General features: G+C 39.1%; 1 protein-coding gene and 1 pseudogene across 2 annotated transcripts in view; both read right to left on the bottom strand.

Moving 5' to 3' along the window:
* Positions 1-19,717, bottom strand: part of PRKG1 (protein kinase cGMP-dependent 1) — a 1,184,543-nt gene that overhangs the window by 321,529 nt on the left and 843,297 nt on the right. For both annotated transcript variants that reach the window (XM_014866734.3, XM_014866733.3), the window contains exon 5: positions 17,915-17,978. In XM_014866734.3, the coding sequence (XP_014722220.1) occupies positions 17,915-17,978 (64 nt within the window). The remainder of the gene's footprint in view (positions 1-17,914; positions 17,979-19,717) is intronic.
* Positions 895-6,758, bottom strand: LOC139044593 (G protein pathway suppressor 2 pseudogene; annotated as a pseudogene).

The following is a 19,717-nucleotide window of genomic DNA, read 5'->3' as shown; positions in this document are numbered from 1 at the left end:
AAAGGAAGCCTCAGAACCAAACTCAGATATGGTAGAAACTTTGGGATTATCAGATAGGAAATTAAAATAACTATGAATAATGTGCCAAGGGTTCTAATGGAAAAAGTAAACAACATACTAGGACAGATGGGCAATGTAAGCAGAGAGAGGTAGAATCTCTAAGAAAGAATCAAAGGTCAATGACAGAAAACATGTAATAGAAACTTCTAAAACTTAAATGCAAAGATAAAGAAGAATGAAAAAAGAACACTACATCCAAGAACTGAAGGACAATTACAAAAGTCATAAAACACATGTAATGAGAATACCAGAAAGAGGACTTGGATTAGTTGCAAATGTATATTGCAAACTCAAGGCAACCACTGAAAAAACATAAAAGGAAAAAAAGGAATATAATTGATATGCTAAGAAAGGGAATAAAATGCAACATTAGGCGAATCGTCCTCACACACACACAAAAAAAAGTGAAAAAGAAAGCATACTTAATGGTGAGAAGCTAGATGCTTTCCTCTAAGACTAGGAACAATATAAGGATGTCTTCTCTCACTACTCCTGTTCAACTTCATACTGCAAGTCCTAGCTAATGCATTAAGACAAGAAAAGGAAATAAAAAGTATACAGACGGAGAAAAAAATAAATAAAACTGTCTTTCTTCACATACTACATGAATGTCTATGTAGAAAATTCAAAAGAATTGACCAAATAATTCCTAGGACTAATGAGTGATTACAGCAAGGTTGTAGGATACAAGGTTAATATACAAGAGTCAACGGATTTTCTACATACTGGCATGAACAAGTAGAATTTGAAATTAAAAACACAGTATCATTTACATTAGCAAAACTACAGAGACATTAAAAGGAGGGATGGAGGGAGGGATAAATAGGTGGAGAACAGGGGATTTTTAGGGTAATGAAACTATTCTGTATGACACTAATGGTGGATACATGACATTATGCATTTGGCAAACAGAAGTGTACAAAAAAAGAACTCAAATGTAAACTATGGACTTTAGTTAATAATAATGTTTCAACAATGGTTCATTGATTATAAAAAATGTACCATATGAATGCAAGATGTTAATAATAAAGGAAAGAGAGGGTCGAGGCAAGGGAGTATACAAGAATTGCATTTTCTGTTCAATCTTTCTGTAAACCTAAAACCACTCTAAAAAATAAAATCTATTAATAAGAAAAAAAATCATGCTAAAAAATTGAAAATCAGTCCTATGGTGTAGATGCTATTATATTTTCTGGAAGAGAAAACTGGGACTTAGGAAAGTTGAGTAACTGTTCAAAGTCACATAGCTCGTGAATTGAGGAACAAAGATTAAAGAGTGTTGCCAAGACTCAAACCCAGGCATTATAACAATATAGAGATATAGAAATAAATGTAGCTATATTAAAACATATAGATTAAATATATATATAAAAGCATATATATATATATGCATGTATAAAGCATATATATACTTACATATATGCATATATAAACATACATATATTTTTTTTTTCAGTGGCAGGCAAATATTATTGGCCTGGGACTGGGACACATGAGACACATGGGGAGCCTTCACTCATGGCGGTGAGTGGGGGTGAGGTTGAAGACAGAATCTGACGGTCACTTGTGGCAGACTCACAGGTTCTGGCTGTGCTGGATGAAGGGGAGCCCCAGGTCAGGCTGGCTTAAAGCTGCAAAGCCTGACTTTCCTGCTGGTTGCATCTGCACAGGGAGCTGGCAAGGAGTCCGGGGATGCAGAGCTTGGGGGTGCATGGGGCACGGGGAGGATGAGTCAGAGAAGCTGGTCTGCTGTTTGGTGTGTTCCATCTGCTTTTGTAAGGACAGGACACCACCAGGCTGGAGAAACCCTGTCTGGGTGGCCTGAAAGTCATTGTGCACTGCCTAAGGCTGTGGCTGAAACAGGAATCACACTGCAGGAAATGCTGAAGGTGCTCTGAGCTGCTGCACGGGACCATAGGCTGGCTGGCTGGGCCTATAGAGAGTTGGGGGCTGAGCAGTCCCATAGGTGCCACCTGGGCTTTCTGGGAATCGCCCATGCTCTGGGCTCCCTGCAAAAGCAGCTGCTGCGCCCTTGTACTGCCAGGTTGTAATCACTTGCTGTCTGAACATCTGTTAGGTTCTGTCAGTCGCCATGAGGATGCCTGGGGGACTGTGTCCTCCAGGGCTGCTCTGTGTGCTGAGGAGGCGAGTTTCTGTGTGAACAGTGAGGCACCAAGGGCAGGCATCAGATGCCAGAGTAGTTAGCTCACTCTGCTCCTTTCGCCTCCATTTCTCTTCCTCATGTGAAACTTTCTTGAGCTGCAGAAAAAGCAGATTCTTCTCTTCCTGTAGGGCCAAAAGCTTCTCCTGCACCTTCAGGATCTGTTCCTTGATCTCCTCTGGTGACATTCTCTCTTCCATGTCCTTTTTCATCCTTGTCTCCTGCTCTTCCTTTATCACCTTGTCCAGCTCTTCTTCCTGTTGCTGCATGCAACTCCCACTCCATCATGATGTGCTGGCACAGTACCCTGGCTGTTGTACTGGAAAGCATGGGCCACTCCAGGAGCAAAGGCATGGTGTTGCCAGGGGTGCTCGGGCCATGGGCACCTGGCTCTATTACTGACCACCAGACCTTGGTCCGGGCCTGCCTTCTCTTCACTTTCTCTACGACCTCCCACATGCCTTAGCCACTGCATCACACCTTGCAACTGGGCCGAATTTTAGATAGATACAAACATACATACATCCATGCATACATAATACATACATGCATGCACACATACGCTAGAGGCATTTATCCCCTTGTCAAGCGAGGAGTAATTGACAATAGTTCAGCTCTCTGCACAGGAATGTTACATAGGAAAGTCAGAGTCCTTTATTTACAAGGCTTTTCCTCTTCTGTAGAATATCCTTCCAAAGCTTTGGCCTTTGTTATATTTCCCTGGGATGGATAAGGGAGAGGAGAGAAGAAGAAGGAGGATAGAAGAAAACTAAACCGTATTCCTTTCCCTTGATCTTCCAGCCCTTGGCTCCCCACACCTTCTGTGTCTTCCACCTTGATTTTGGGTTCTTGGACATACTCTACCAGCAACATCCATAATATATCATCAGATAGTAGTCACAGACTCTGGTATTTCAGAATGCCCCTATTCTCGACACATTTGCATTATAGTTGTGGTGATAGCATCCAAATGTAGAACAATTGAAAAGTTGTATTGCATTCACCGAGTCACTCACATAGCACATATTTACTGAAAACCTACCCAGACTTAGTTCAACAAATATCTATTGGTTATGTAGTAAGTGTCAGGCATAATTCTTGTGCAAATCCTTGCTCTGCTAGAAACTAGGGATAGAAGCTGAGACATATCCCACCCTTAAGGTACTTACAGAAAATTGGGAAACGGACAAGTTCCAGGCAACACAGGAGCAAGTATATGGCTTTGAATAACAAACTGTACAAAGAAATTAAGGAAACGACAAACAAGAAGAGGATAAAGCAGAGTTGGTGAGGATAAGGATCTTAAAAAAAGGACTTAGTCTTTAAGAATATCTTTGGAAGAGGAATCAGTGATAGCCCACTGCTCTCATGCCACAATAATTAATAATTCTTGAAAATGTAAACTGGTTTGCACAACATCATAAAAAACAAAGAGAACCAGCAGAATGACGTTGTGCCGAAGGTCTATTTACAAGACAAACCATGTTACCCTTATGAAAATAATAATTTTTAGATGTAAGTAATAAAAAAGAATGGTAGCTCTTCCCAGAAAGCTAAGAGAAGCTCACTTACAGCATCTCATAATAATTAAGGGAATACACAGGACATGAGACACACAGAAGAATCCTCTCTCATACAAGGGCAATCTTACTAAAGCCTTGGCTGGTCACAGTTCCCTCCTCGTTAATATTGACTGACATCTGATGAATGTTCAGGCCTGAAATACTGCCTGCCCTGGTTCAGAGCCTTATCTGCCAGGAAACAGACTTGTAGCCACTGGCCTAAGAAAGTGTATGATTCCTTCTCTGCAGGAGAGGGGGTAGGGGTCTTGCCATAGATTCCCAGGGGGACAGGAAGCCAGAGGTCTTGAGGAGACCTAAAACTGAATGCCTGCATTACTCCCTGCTCCAAGCTGTTTGATAACTCTCTCCAGCACAGGCAAGCTTGTATTTTGTCACTAAAACTGGAAGCACCACGGTTTCTCTTATCTTTACTTTCTATGGGCGTGTTGTAGGCACAAGTGGACGTCTATTCTTCATCAATTTATGTCATGGATGCCTACTGTGTGCAAGCCCCTCAAGCAGGTTTTTTGGCAGCTAGAAAGATGCCTCAGGTTAAAAAAAAAAAAAAGCTGAAAATCTTGAGTCTTACTTTCTTTTCATCAGAGCAGTTTGTCTAACTCAGACCAGGTGTTTATCACTCTGCTCTGTAAAAAGGAAGTCAGAGCTCATCACGATCTGCTACTATTAAGTGGCATTTTGTAAATGGGATATCACACATATGCTAAAAGGCAGGCCACTAATTTATAGTTTTACACAAATTCACTACTTGTTTACAAAGCCCATAAATGGCAGCAAAACACAAGTAGGAAGCAGCTTGTATATTCTTATGTAGCAACCATTTCAAGCACTTTCCATGAATGTTTTCTAGAAAGCTGATTTATTACAGACTGGTTTCCTATTTGCAAAGCACATACATTTTAATGAATTACAAGCAGCATAGAGCAAAGCATACATATTCTGGTGATAAAATGACTTGAAATGCCTTGTTTCGGAGCTCGTGGATAGCATAAAATGGATTTCTGTCATAACAAATTAAAAATGCTGACTGGGAAAAAACTATTTACTTCCAGAAAAGAAAAGAAAGACAAGTAAATATTTTCATAAAGAAGCACCTCCTATTTATAAGAAAGATAGGGGATGGGGAAAAATTTTTTTCTTTTTCGTTTATTCCACAGATTTTCAAGATGCAATACAGCATAGTAATGAAAGGTGCTGATTCCAGTGTCAGACGACATGGGGTAAAATACATCCCTATTTACTTAGTCATATTACCTGAGCCTCAGTTTCCCCAGCTGCAAATTGGGAATAGTAAGAATAATAGTATTTACCTCAGATGGTATTAAACAGATGCATTTATCCTGGCACAGAGTTAGCATTAATAAGTGGAAGGTATTACTGCCATTTTTCTCGACTGCTTACAGGTACCCAGTGAACAGAAATATCAATATAGTTTTTGCCCTTAAGGAACTTACAGTCTAAAGGGGCTAATCTTCACAACACTAGAGACCAATTTGAAGCAATGAACAAGAACTTATTTCTTTCATATAGTGATAGCTAAATTGATCTAGGAGACAGAGGAGAAGGAACTCCCTACAGGGGGAGAAATGAAAATGGTTGAGGCTCGGAACTAGAAAGGTCTTTGTTGAGAATGTAGTTATGCAGAATCTCAGAGTTAGGCAGAAGCCAAAAAGTCAGTGCTGTTCAAGTACCAAATCAGCACATAAGTATCTGCCACATCCTAACTAAGTCTCTTCTATACAGCAGCTTTTCAAATATGTACTATTCCTGTTAATACTTAGCATTTTGTATTATACTTTGCCATCTATGATATTTGCATGGCTGTCAACTCAAAGTTACCTCTTCAGAGATAACTTTCCTAACCACCCTGGCTAAAGGAGACCACCTGCCCCTGTTATTCTCTACCATATTACCTTATTTTATTTTATTTTATCCTTCATACTTTTAGCAGAGTTTCCCAAGTGGTGTCACATCTATGGACTAGAGTAGGGTTTCTCAGTCTGTGCACTATTGGCATGTGGGCTGGATGATTGCCGTGCAGCTGTCCTATACATTGTAGAATGATTGGCAGCATCCTAGCTTCTACCCATTAGAGGCCAGTGGCAGCCTTCTGCACCCTCACCCAACATTGTAACAACCACAGATGGCTCCAGACATCACTAAATGCCTGCTCAGCCCTCCAAGTGGAGAGTCCAGTAAGACTCAGGACAACCAAAATCCCTGATGGGTCACCTCCAGCCCTAAGGAATCTCATTTGTTAACCTCAGCATGTATGTAGGATAAATATTTCTTATATATGCCAATATGTGAAAGGCATTGGTAAACACCGCTGATCCGCATCTGAAATTATGTTTATATGTTTAGTGATTTTACATTAGTTATACAATTTAAGACCAACAGCAATACTACAAGAGGCAGAAACTGCTATTATCCTCATTCATAAATGAGCCATTCATGAATAATGGGTTAAATAATTTGTCCAAAGTCTCACTGTTTTTAGAGATAAAGCTTCCCATCTTCTTAACACAGAAAATAGCGTCTACTAAGGTAAAAGGGAATCCAATACTCTCCCCCAAAGTCTTCTCCAGGACAAATTTATATGTTACTTCAATTGTTTTCTTCCATTGTTTCCAGCAATATTGTCTATAGTCCACCATGTCTTCACCATCCTATACTTTCACAATTTTTTTCTTTTTATTGCATGCAAAACTATACATTTCTCCTCTGTTATCTCATCTCAGTGGATTTCACCCATTATTCCAACCTGTTGAGATATTTTGGTCTTTGTCAGGTGTAAGGCCACTGGTTCAATTCAAGTAAGGAAAGTTGAAGGAAAACAAAAAACTCTGACTATTTGGTACAATGCGGAATAGGTTATACAAGTAAGTAAAACACGTAATTTAAAGAGGTAGAAAGTTCAACATAAGAATGAATTGTCTAAATGCTTTTAAATCAAATTCTAGATTTAGACACATCCTTTTTCATTGGATACAAATAGAGAAAACACTATTTTCTCTTTCTAGCCTCTAGGCCTTCATGTAACGCTTTCCTTCTCTCAGAAGGCACTTCCCCCGCCCCCCCCCCCGACTTGTCCATCCTCACCCCTCCTTTGCAAAGCTCTACTCATCATTCAATTCTCAACTTTAGCATTATGTCAGTGAGGCCTTCAGACCACGTTTCACCCAACCTGTTGCAATCCCACCTGATTAAGGCCCTCAGGCACACGTTCTCCCTATAACTCCACACGTCTCCTTCATTGAAGTTATCAGAACCGAAATCAAGTTCCATATTTACTTCTCTTTTAATGGTTTTATTAAAATATAATTTACATATTATAAAATTCACCCATTTAAATTTACAATTCAGCGGTTTTTAGTATATTCAAAGAGTTATGCAATCATCACCAAATCTAATTTCAGAATATTTCCATTATCCTAAAAGGAAACACTATTTGTGAGTAGTTGCTCCCCTTACCCCCACCCCTCCCAGCCCTAGCAACCACTAATCCACTTTCTGCCTCTATAGATTTGCCCAGTCTGAATAGTTCATATAAATAGAATCATACACTATGCAGCATTTTACTTTTACTTAGCATAATGTTTTCAAGGTCATCCTTGTTGCATGTATCAATACTTCATTCCTTTTTATAGCCAAATAGTATTCCATTGTGTGCATATACCACATTTTATTTATCCATTCATCAGTTGATGAGCATTTGCGTAATTTCTCATTTTTGGCTATTATGAATAATGCTGCTATAAACATTTGGGTACAAGTTTTTGTGTGGATGTATGTTTTCAGTTCTCTTGGCTAAACACATAGAAGTAGAATTTCCAGGTCATGTGGGCACTCTATGTTTAACATTTTGAGGAGTTGCTACACTGATTTTCAAAAGAAGCTGCGCCATTTACGACCCCATCAGCAATGTATGAGTTACAATTTCTCCACATCCTTGCCAATATTTGTTATTGCCTATCTTTTTATTCTAGACATTCTAGTGAGTGTGAAGTAGTATGTCATCTTGGTTTTGATTTTCATTTCCCTAATGACTATTAACATTGAATATTTTTTCACATGCTTATTAGCCTTTTCTATATGTCCTTCGGAGAAATATCTATTCAAGTCACTTGCTCATTTGAAAATTTAACTATTCATCTTTTTATTATTAAGTTGTAAGTGTTCCTTACATATTCTAGATACGAGTCCTATGATGGTTAATTTTATGTGTCAACTTAGCTGGGCCATGGTGCCCAGATATTTGGTCAAACACTATTTTGGATTTTTCTGTGAAGGTGTTTTTTGTGGATGAGATTAACATTCACATCCGTGGATTTTGAATAAAGCAGATTACCCACCATAACATGGATGGGCTTCAACCAATGAATTGATGATCTTAATAGAACAAAAACTGACCTCCCCCAAGCAAGAAGGAATTCTGCCAGCAAATAGCCGTCAGACATGAACTGCAACATTGGCCCTTCCACGGTCTCCAGCCTGCCAGCCCATTCTGCAGATCTTGAACTTGCCAGCCTCCATAATCACATGAGCCAATTCTTTAAAATAAATCTGTCTCACTCATGCTCTCTCTCTCTCTCTCTCTCTCGCTTGCTCGCTGTACACACACACATCCTACTGGTTCTCCTATTGAAGAACCCTGACTAATACAATTGTGTCCCTCATTGCATATGGGATTTACAAATATGTTCTCCCATTCCATATTTACTTCTATAATAGAATAAGATGTGAAGATATTAATATTAAAGTGAGAGTTGTCTTTTCTTTTTAATCTCTCGACCCTGCCACAACACACACAGATACACACACACATACACACACGCTTTCCATTTTTTCCTCCTTCAAAAGCAGCCACTTGCCACATAGAAGGGAAGACCCAAAATGAACCAGGGAGCTCTAAACAGATGATTAAATCTTCAAATTTAGAGTCCCTTAGGCCAAAGCAATTGAGAAAGAACAGATTCTTTGAATTCCCTCCAGGTTGGCTTTGAATAGCAAGAGCCAAACCTCAAAGAAGGGGAGAAAAAGTTTAGTCATAACAACAGATTCAAAGGAACTAAAAGTGTTCCTGTCTACTCCATCAGTTTCTTTCCTGAAGACTCTAGGCCTGTTTAGAGTGATAAAAAGAGACAGCTTCCCAGCCCTCCAATAACTTAATCAAATGTAGGACTTTTCCCCTGTCTTACTCACAATTGGAGAGAATGCAAAGGAATCCGGGAAGATGTCCACATGATATGGTAACAGCAAGGAACAGTTGCATGGCTAAAACAATGAACTGTTTTATCAGCCCTGCTGGAACTTGCAGCAAGGAGGAGTGTCTCTGTTACATTAACCTCCTTGTCCAATGATGGTCCCTGACTGAATAATCCAATATTTGCTTCCTTCCATGTTATCAAGCAATAGTGAGTTGAAAAATGTTTTCTTTCTTTGCCTTTTTTCTGTCTATTTTTACTTTCTTATCATGTCCCTCTTAATAATGCAAGAAATCTGAGGAATGATATTTGTCTAAGACCTTGTCAGGACCATAATAATATAAATATCCAATAAATAAAAACAAATAAATGCACCATCTAGGGACACAAACCATAAAAACCCATTATTCAGGCTCAAATGTGTCCAAGATCCAATCATACAAAGTCACAAACCCAAAGGTAAAGAGTTCTTTAAAAGCTGGTCAAGCAAAGAGGTTTTTTACTCTAAGACAATCAGATCCAATGTTTGAATGAGAGAATTGGGCATGACACAGATTTCAATATAAGCAAAGAAGTGGCTCTGATATGCTGGATTTTCTGTTTAAAAATCAGGAGATTTAAATATAGCACCCATGCCCCACTTATATTCACATAAAAGAGAAATACACTATGCCAAATGGTGAAAAATGAATTTGTTGGCGTAATTTGATTCTTCAATCTGGCATTTTCAATAAAGTACAGTATTCCTTGAGTTATCTAACCCTTTTCGCCTTCATTGATGAAAGCATAACCCCTTCCACCCAAATTAATTTTCAAGCCCGCTTTGAGACATGATGTTAGGTTAATCTCTGCTTCTCTTCTTTATAAGAAAATGTTCTTATTTATCATTTCCTTTAATGGTGTCATCACAGTCCTGATACCTGGGTATATTGGACTTGAGTTTACTCATGCTGACATTTCTCCATTGTGTTTGTGTAGGGGAGCGCTGAAGGGAGCTATTTCTCAGTTGGAGATCAACTAAGGGTTATTCTATCCATTTGAAAAATGTAATTCATCAAAAAGACTAATCATGTGTACATAAAAGAAGAAGGAAAACATGTGAAGTTACTATTATAAGAAATAAAAGATTAGATCCTATCTTACATTTCAGTTCTTTTCATTTACCCACAGGTATTTCTGAGGCTCTCAGAATAGATTCCAACACTTGATTAACTAATTCAAATATGTATTTTTACATAACATATGGGATAGTATAGAGTTTAATGAAACCGGTTTATAAAGTTAGGTCTTGGTATTCCCTACATGCACCTAAAAATTCTTTTATTTTTCAAACAATAAAATCGCTTCCCTAGCAAACCAGATTTGGAGTTCCTAAAATGACCTCTGATATTTATTAAGACTTAATTTGAGTCACATATGGGATGAGAAGAACATACTATGGTGACAACTAAGGTGAATAATTAGAGAGTCAAGGAAATTATTTCAACCTGTGTGGTAAAACAGAACCTAGAAAAATGTTGAGATTATTGTGCTTGATCTGGACAGGCCTTTCGCTAAGAACGTCTCTGTATCTACGCATATACACAACATCTCAAAGGGACTAGAGAAAACGTGTATATGTTCTTGAAAAGGGCATGAGAGATTCAATATGAAAGAAATTGTTTCTCCTATGTGATATAAAGGAAAGAGAGAAAGGGGCACTAAATTGTTATGCTAAGAATAAGGATTATTTCTTGTTTTATAATCTCATAGGTAGGAACAAACAAGTGGGTACATCCACACTAGAAATTATGGGGAGGTAAGTGGAGGCTGGGGTGGGCAACAGCAGAAATGACTCATGTACAGGCTTCTCTTCCAGTTCCAGAATAGGATGCCCCAGATATCACACATTTTTCCTCTAGTCACACGCATCCTATGTCACTTGATCCATAACATTATCTTCATTCCTCCTTGTATCTGGTTACACTTTGTTTCTCTCAGTCCCTGCCTCCCTTATCCCTATTCTTTAACTTTTTTCCCCCTTATTCTGGAAGTATTGTTTCGTAATGAATATAAGGAATGAAATAGTCAATAAGAAAGTAAATCCACATACAAACCATCCATCCTTACCTGGGTTATTTTGCAGTAGCCCTCTAACTGGTCTGTCCCTCTATAATCCATTCTTCTCACACTCGCCAGAGAGATATTATAAAAACATCACTCAGATCATGTCAATTTACTATTCATAATCCTACAAATCTTCCCATTACACTTAGAATAAACACCAAACTCCTTATCACGACTGGCAAAACCCTCTGCCATCTGGCCTTGCCTCATTTTTCTCTAGTCTCATCTCAGCCCACTATTTACCTTCTTTCTCTTCCTTAAAGACACCAAATTCATTCCTACTTGAGGCACTTATGCGTGCTCTTCCCTCTGTCGGGTACACATGGCATCCCACATCTGCATTCAGATCTCAGCTTAAATATTACCTCCTTAGAGAGGTCTTCCTTTCACCACCCAGTACAGAGGGACCTTATCACTGGATGCTATTTTCCTTCCTTACTTCTCTTCTGTACCACTGGAACATATGCTCTGGGGAAGCAGGGCCCTGAATCCCCAGGGCGTGGAACAGTCCCTGGCATGAGGCAGGTGCTCCATAAGTATTTGTCAAACAAACAAGGTTGAAAATTTCTTTGTTGAATGCTATAATAATACTGCTTTCCTTTCAAAATAATCTTGTATTCTTTCATCTTCTTGTTAATATTTGTAGAAAGAAAGACAGCCCAATGATTATGCAAGCATATTTCCCTTTAATGTTATGTGGCACTGGTATTGCTTTTGTGATTTCAAATTTGCTTCACTCTATCTGATACATAATTTAATCTATTTTCTCATTGTGCTTGTTTATTCAACTTGAGTAGAACACCTCCATGCATTGGGTAGTATATTTATATGTCTACTTCCTATTTTGTCTGTTTATTTCACTTTTATGTCCTCAAAACAACTGTGTGGGCACTTAATCATCTATGTCCATTTTCATGCAGCATCGGTATAGACTGTACCGGGGCTCACACAATTCCAACCTAAATTAAGACATCTTCTGATTAGAAAATCTGACATAAAATACTGAAATATTTCTTTGGTCAGAATTATTTATAGAGCTCTGCCTATTGTTTTGCAAAACATAGCAAATGCTTCCACAGCTGTGGAAAAGAAAGAAAATGATTAAAGGAGTTCACGGGAATTTTTTAATTTTTTTTTGAGGGGCTTGATTGGGACTAATAAAATTGCATGTTAGCTCATTTTGTTTAAAAAAATAAAAAGGTTATCAGAGAGTTCTTTAGTACATTCAACAAGGAAAGCAAAAAGCAAAAGAACTGGAAAAAGTAGTTTTACATTTAGAGGTTGCAGGTCCAGTTGTCAGCACATTCATAGAGAAATCCAGCCAGTGTTTTTTCTCATGAATTTTTTATACTTGAACATAGAGATCAAACGTGGCTTTTGCTTTACTTTATGTTCACGTATAAGATGAAGGAGACCAATAAATCGTAGGAAAGTGCACTTCGATAAGACTCAAACTAAGAATTTGTGGATATGAACCTTTGAAATTTACGGATCGTAGAGTTACTGGTATAGTTATTACCCAGAAACAAAAACATTTTCAGTGTCTTTCCACTTCAACCCTATTACAGCACAACTCCAAAAATTCTTCAGCCTCATGAGACTAAAATCCATTGATCCTACAATCTCTCACTGGCTCTTGCAACTTCTAGTGTACCTCTTTCCTCCTTGCCCAGTTTAAATTCCAGGGTCAATCATTATAATCCTTCCTTCACATTCACCCTCAACTCCCTATTCGCTCCCTCAACCATTCATCCTCTCTTGGCAAAGACCAATTCTGGTTAAATTCAATTCTCTGCCTACTCGGAACCCGAATCCAGGCAAAAAAATGGGGCTGAAAAAAACCACATAACCAAATGGGATAGTGACCAAGACACACTCAACGTTTCCCTCAGCTTGACTAAACATTAGACAGGCTCCTTCCTGACTCTAGGCTCCTGAAACCTTTTTCTTTGAGCGTTTCCTTTAGACACTTTACAATTGTAAATTCTTTTTCTGCCTCTTTGAGATGCAAATCTTCTCCCAGTCTATTGCCAGTTTTACAACCCAGGAATGTCTTTCTTAAGGACCCAAGAACCATTCCTTAGATATGTAATCATAGGAGATAGCCCCTCTATCTCCCAGTCTCCGGTGGGAGGGTAGAAAGCCTAACTTCCAGAAGGGACAATTAGCAAATGCTGATGACCTAATCACTTTGACCAACCTCCTCCCTACTGGAGTACTCTTACTGGAGTACCTCTACCTAAGTACTTCTCAAGTACTTTTCCACTGTCTCCCATCTTTTGCTCCAGCAGAGTTGAGTTTGATACCTCTCCCCTATTGTGAGTCTTGAATAAACTCTTCCTTGCCTGTTTAACTCACATTTGGGATTGTTAAAATCAAGTGAGGCCTGAATGATGGCTGGCAATAAAACTGTTATCCTATTCCGTTTACTCTTTCATTTTTTTAATACTTTTTCCTCTGTCCTCAAACCTCTCATATCTCTACCTCATTCTCATTCTCATTTCATGACTTGCTTTCTAGATCACTAAGAAGATAAAAGATATCACAACAGGTTTTCTACAGATCCAGCTCCTCCATCAACCCACCTACCCTCATGCTTGCCCAGATAGTCTGCCTTATCTGTCTCTGTAGTTACCAGAGACCCTCTTCTCTTGTGTTTACTCAAGACACTGCTTGTGTAGACTTCCTCTCTGTTTCCTGCTTCAACATTCCTTGTGCTACAACAATCTCTTCTCTTCCCATCTACTACCCCGTTTCTCTTCTTACCTTTTTCAACAAAATTCACATGCAAGTTTCACAGTCTCTTATTTGAAACATTTCTTCTCTTGGATTTTAAGGCAGAAAATGCTCCTAGTTTTCCTCCTTTTTTCATAAGCTGCTACATTGCCCAATCTCTTAAAATGGAAATGTTAAGGATCAATCATCAAGGCTTTTTTCTATCTATTCTGCTTTTTTCATTCATTTATTCATTCGTTCCCTTATCCCCATAGCTCTTGCTTCCACATTCTGCTATAGGGAACCATTCACATGTATCCAACGTGTAACATTTTGTTTGCAATGACTCTTAGCAAAATGCTTTTTTGTGCAAATATACTTTGAGGTATGTAAATATTTTATCAATTATCTCAATTTTGTTTGGTTTTATGTTTTTCTGTCAGCATAATGTTTTTAAGATCCATTCATTCTGTTATCATAATTAATTGGTGGTTGCTACCTGCGGCAGAGTTCTGCCTTGCATGGCCAACAGCTCCCTGCTATACAAACAATACTACAATAAACCCTGCACCTGCCAAGGACCCTCAAGCTCCTGTTTCCCATACCCTATCTCCCGGAGCTTCTAATCTTCCCACCCATCAGGTACTCTTCCTCAAGTCTTCTCCGTTTCAGTGAATAATAACTCCATCTTTCCCGTTATTTACATCAGAAATGTTGAGGTCATCCTTGATTCCTCTCTTTCTCTCATGCCACACATCTACTGCAACAGGAAAGCTTTTCAGCTCTCTCTTCAAAATACCTTTAGATTCTGACTGTTTCTTAATATCCCACCATGGGGAGCAAAACCACCATTACTTCTCTTCTTGATTGTTGAAGCAGGCTCTTAATCTTTTCTCAACAGAGCAGCTCCAGCAGTCTTGTGAAAAATTTAAGTCAAATAATTTCATTGCTGTGCTTAGAGCTATCCAATGGTTTTCATATCAGCCCAAGTAAAAGCCAAAATAATTGTAATGGCTTAAATGGCCCTAAATGATCTGCCTGTTCCTGTAACACTCCACTCACATCTTCCTCTGACCCTTTACTTCGGTCCTGTCACACTGATCCCCTGGCTGTACCTGGAACTCCTCAAACACACTTCCTGGAGCCTCTACATACGCTCTTTCCTTGGCTCCGACAATTCATCACTTCTTTATTCAATTGACAATTCAAGTTACAAGTACTAATCCTCCAACTCCACATACCCTCCCTCCTCACTGAAATTCTTCTTTTAGCATTTATCTTTATTGGACATACCATACATTTTAAAAAATTATTCTGTCTACTGTCTATCTTCTCTATGGCTGCCACCCAAACAATGTAAGCTTCAAAAAAACAGGTTTTTTGTTTTGCTTTGTTCTGTTTTTTCATTGCTGCATGCTCAGAGCACAAGAGTGCCTGGAATATAGTAGGCATTCAATAAATAATTGCATAACAGATAAAAACAGTCAATACGAAGTCTCATTCTAAGCACCCTGAAGAGCAATAAGGGAAATTTACATGCAAGAAAGATTCAGATGCGGAAGCACATTTCTAAACTACCTTTTTCTCCAGAGCTGACCATTTGCATCTCATTTCATTTCCACGTACCAATTAAACCTTCCTTGGGAATGCTGCTTAAAAGCTCCTAAAAAAGCAAAAATGTTAATCTGATCCCGCCTCTCCTTCCATTTCCCCAGGTTTAAAAGCCTGTAAAGGTTTTCTCTGGCTAAAAGGATGAAATCAAAGTATCTCACCCAACCTCCTAGGTAGGCACTTCAAGATCCATCTCCAGGCACATTCTGCATTCCAGCCTTTATTCGTCCACTTGGTTCCTTCTGTCTATAATAATCCTTCATACAGTCAACTCCTACTTACTTTGCAGATCTGTGCTCAACATATTTCCTCAGACTATTTCCATAGCCCCTAGACTACATTGGTTCCCATTTCATGCTCTTAGCAGCTCATATCTTACACTTTGGTTTGGATCACAAGTCCAATTAATCAATTTTTATGTAATTAGTTGATGACTATGAATCTCTCCTTTTAGAATGTAAATTCCATTAGGGAAGGACTGTGCCTATCTTATTCCCTGCTATATCCTAGGACCCCTAATTATAGGGGATACTCAGTGAACATTTGCTGAATAAAGGTCAAAAAGGAATGAACATGACCTGTAACAAAGACTTTCCTTTGACCCAACTTGAGTCAGGCTCATCTGAGTCCTCTTCCTGACTACGCCCCTGAACTTGGGCTCTGTCCTTGGCTCCTCTAGTCCAGTTTGAGCAAGAATCATGTCCAGTCAGTTTAACAAAAGTCCCCCATCCTTGATACTAGATTAAATTTCTTACCCATCACCTTGATATCCCATCACCCTGGCCTGCCTTCAGCAAAAATCTTATAAGCTTGGTTTAGCTAGAATCCCATTACCTCCGATGTTTCCTTTTAGTAATTTTCTATCCACTGAGCCCCACACTGCTCTTGGCTATAAATCTCCACTTGTGCTTGTATCTGGAGTTGATCTTGATCTCTCTCCTCAACGACACTGTTGTAGTCTCCCTTGAATAAAGTCTGCCTCATTGTCTTTAACAGGTACCTGAACAATTTTTCTTTAACACCAGGAATGTTAGCCTCACCTGAATTGTCTCTTTCCCATGATTTTGCCTGTGCTGCCTGGTTAACCTTCTCAATTCCTGAATTCATGTTTTGTTTGCCCAGTCTGATTTATAGTAACTCTGTCCTCCACCTTGCCCACCTCAGCTAGGGCATCCTACTCTGGACTCATGGTGGGCTTTGCCTTCACATTTACTGTTGTGGGGGACTGGCATTGGCCACCCCAAATATGTCTCTTTGGCATGAGGATTATTTGGGGCTGGTTACTTTTGGTAGACTGCAGACGGGAAGGAGGCTCTGGGGAGTGGAACTTGCTTGCCCTTTGTTAGGAGACATTTACATTGTAAAGGAAATCTCCATCTGTAAAGGTGTCTCCCTCTCTGTACCAGGAAGAAAGGGGGATAACCTTATCTCTAGAAACTCTTCATCAATGCCAAAGGCAAGGACTTAGATCTGCATTTGTTTGCTGTACTTGTGTGGTAATCTCCCACTATCGACTCCCCCTCCACTCCCAACATCCTCCTTTGTCGTTAGCTGAAGATGATATTTAAGGTGGGGGCTTCAGCCATTTTGGCGAGTTGCTCACCTTGCCTGAGCCTCCCATGTATACATGTCGTAAAGCTTTGTTTAATTTTCTCCTGCTATTCTGTCTCATGTGACTTTAATTTGTTCTCCGGCCAGAATAACCCAGAGAGGGTAGAGGAAATGTCTTCCTCCCCTACACTGTCCTTGTATTCCCATTAATCCATCTGTATTTCCTCAGCAAAGGAGGACAGGTAATGTTCATCCTTTTCAACCTAAAACAGAACTCATATGATCAATACCTTTAGGACAACAACTTTAGACAGTGAAACTTGTCTGCTTTATATTTGGTCTGAAGCTCGTGGACTTGAGCGGACAAACTTCTTTCTGTTAGTGCTCAGTTATGAATCTCAAAGAGTCAGCCTATCATTAAATAGCCTAATGTGCACTGTTTCTATTCTTCAAATTCATGGCTCCATAGGTTCAGAGAAAAGAAGTAACAGTGACACTTTCACATTCAGGCATAACATTACAGGCATAAAATATTTTTATATGCTAATAAAATATGTACCCAACTGCTAATTCCTGTTGTAAATTTGCTGAAATGAAGCTTCAGAGTGGGAATTACTACAATCTTGCTTTACACTGATTGAAATAAGAGAGAAATATGCCATCTCCCATTCTTGGAAGTCAAAGTAACATTATATTTGCCACAACGAAAAGTTTTCTTCCCTCTGTGCTAAGTTGGCTTGCACATTTCTGACTGTGTACAAATGTCAGATGGGCTGAGCTGCCTTTAATTTGAAGCCAAATATATAGCTCATCCCAGAGCTTAAAAGTATTTAAAAGGTCTCTCAACAGTTCTTAATTCATCATCACACAGCTGTGATGGGCTGGGTCCTATCTCAAAAAGTTCAAGGGCTAAAACCAATTACCTCTTCAAGGACGTCAGCAAGCTTACTGAGGATTTCTTCAGGAAGGCTCTGGAATGTTGGTACGCTGAAAAACAAAATGGAGATGATGCTGAAGGCATGAACAGCAACTGACTTTCATAAATAAAACAGCGATATACCTGAATGAAAATCTAAAAAGCATTTCATGACAAAGAAGGTGCAGATGAAGATCAAAGCAATAACTTAAGCATCATTTGATGACTAACAGGGAAAAGGCATGTTGCTCTAGAAGGAAGTTGGAGGTTGGACAGAATTGAGACCAAATCCTACTTATATTTACCTGTGTAACCTTGGATGCCTCAGCTACATTGAGGAGAAGACCATTCTCTCCCTTATCAGCCTGCTGTCACCAGATTCCCTTCACTTCAGTCTTTCTAAGTCCCCCTCCACACCCAACCACACATGTGCACACAAATACACACATGCACGCATACCTTCTATAGGCCAATTCCTTTTTTTTTTCTTTTTGAGGAAGATTAGCCCTGAGCTAACATCTGCTGCCAATCCTCCTCTTTTTGCTGAGGAAGACTGGCCCTGAGCTAACACCCATGCCCATCTTCCTCCACTTTATATGTGGTATGCCTGCCACAGTGTGAAGCTCCGTGCCTGGGATCTGAACCAGTGAATTCTGGGCTGCCAAAGCGGAACATGTGAAGTTAACCGCTATGCCACCGGGCGGGCCCTATAGGCCAATTCCTACTCATTCTATGTGTGTGTGTGTGTTGTGAGGAAGATTGGCCCTGAGCTAACATCTGTTGAAAATCTTCTTCTTTTTGCTTGAGGAAGATTGTCACTGAGCTAACATCTATGCCAAACTTCCTCTATTTTATGTGGGATGCTGCCACTGCAAGGCATGACCAGCAGTGCTAGGTCCACACCCAGGATCTGAACCTGTAAACCCCAGGCCACCAAAGTGGAGTACGTGAACTTAATCACTATGCCACCAGGCGGCCCGCCTACTCATCCTTTAGGACACAGCTTTATTGATGATACATTCAATTCAGACTTTCAAACATTCATTCAGTAGCATTGGAAAGCTTTCTACTCTCCCCAACTCCTTCTCAGATAGGTCAGGTCCTCTTATTATGAGCTCTTTTATCCCTTATTACAATGGTAATAAGATAATTAATCAGATATTTGTTACTGCATGTCTTCTCTGCTAGAATTAAAATGCCACATAAATAAGAACTGTATCTGTCTTGTTCAACTCCTGTATTTTCAGTGATTTACAAATAACAACTCAATAGCACATACTGAATAAAGTTATGAAAGCATGGACGTGTGAATGCTTTCTAGGACAGTTAGAAGGATCAGATTAGACAGGGTGGAGAAAAAAGCCAGACTCACAGTAGACACTGAAAAGTGTTAGTTCTTTTCTTCTCACTGACCAATAAATGAAAATACTGAATGATATTGAATGCACAAACCAACAAAACTTCTTTTATATGTGAAATAGTAATGACTTTAAAAGAAGAGAAACATTCATCAACATATAATACTTGAAACTCCATTGGAAAATCTAACTAGGATGTGGAACTAAATTCTCATTTAATCTTATCTCAATGCTTGAATAGAGGAAAGACTATAAAAGAGTGCGTATACATTTGTGTGTCTGATATTTGACTTACAGAATAATTCTGGCTTGGTTAGAACGATACAACGAAAGAAGCCATAACACACTGCTTGGATATAAGCATGAAAGTTATACTGTTAATTTGTCACTCTGATTCATATTACGTAGTGTAAAATCTATTGATAAAATCCCAAGGTATTAGGTAGAGGTAT

This window comes from Equus asinus, chromosome 2 (assembly GCF_041296235.1).
Source record: "Equus asinus isolate D_3611 breed Donkey chromosome 2, EquAss-T2T_v2, whole genome shotgun sequence".
NCBI classification, from domain to species: Eukaryota; Metazoa; Chordata; class Mammalia; order Perissodactyla; family Equidae; genus Equus; species Equus asinus.
The sequence above is the reverse complement of the archived record's forward strand: the minus strand, read 5'-3'. Positions and strand labels throughout refer to the sequence as shown.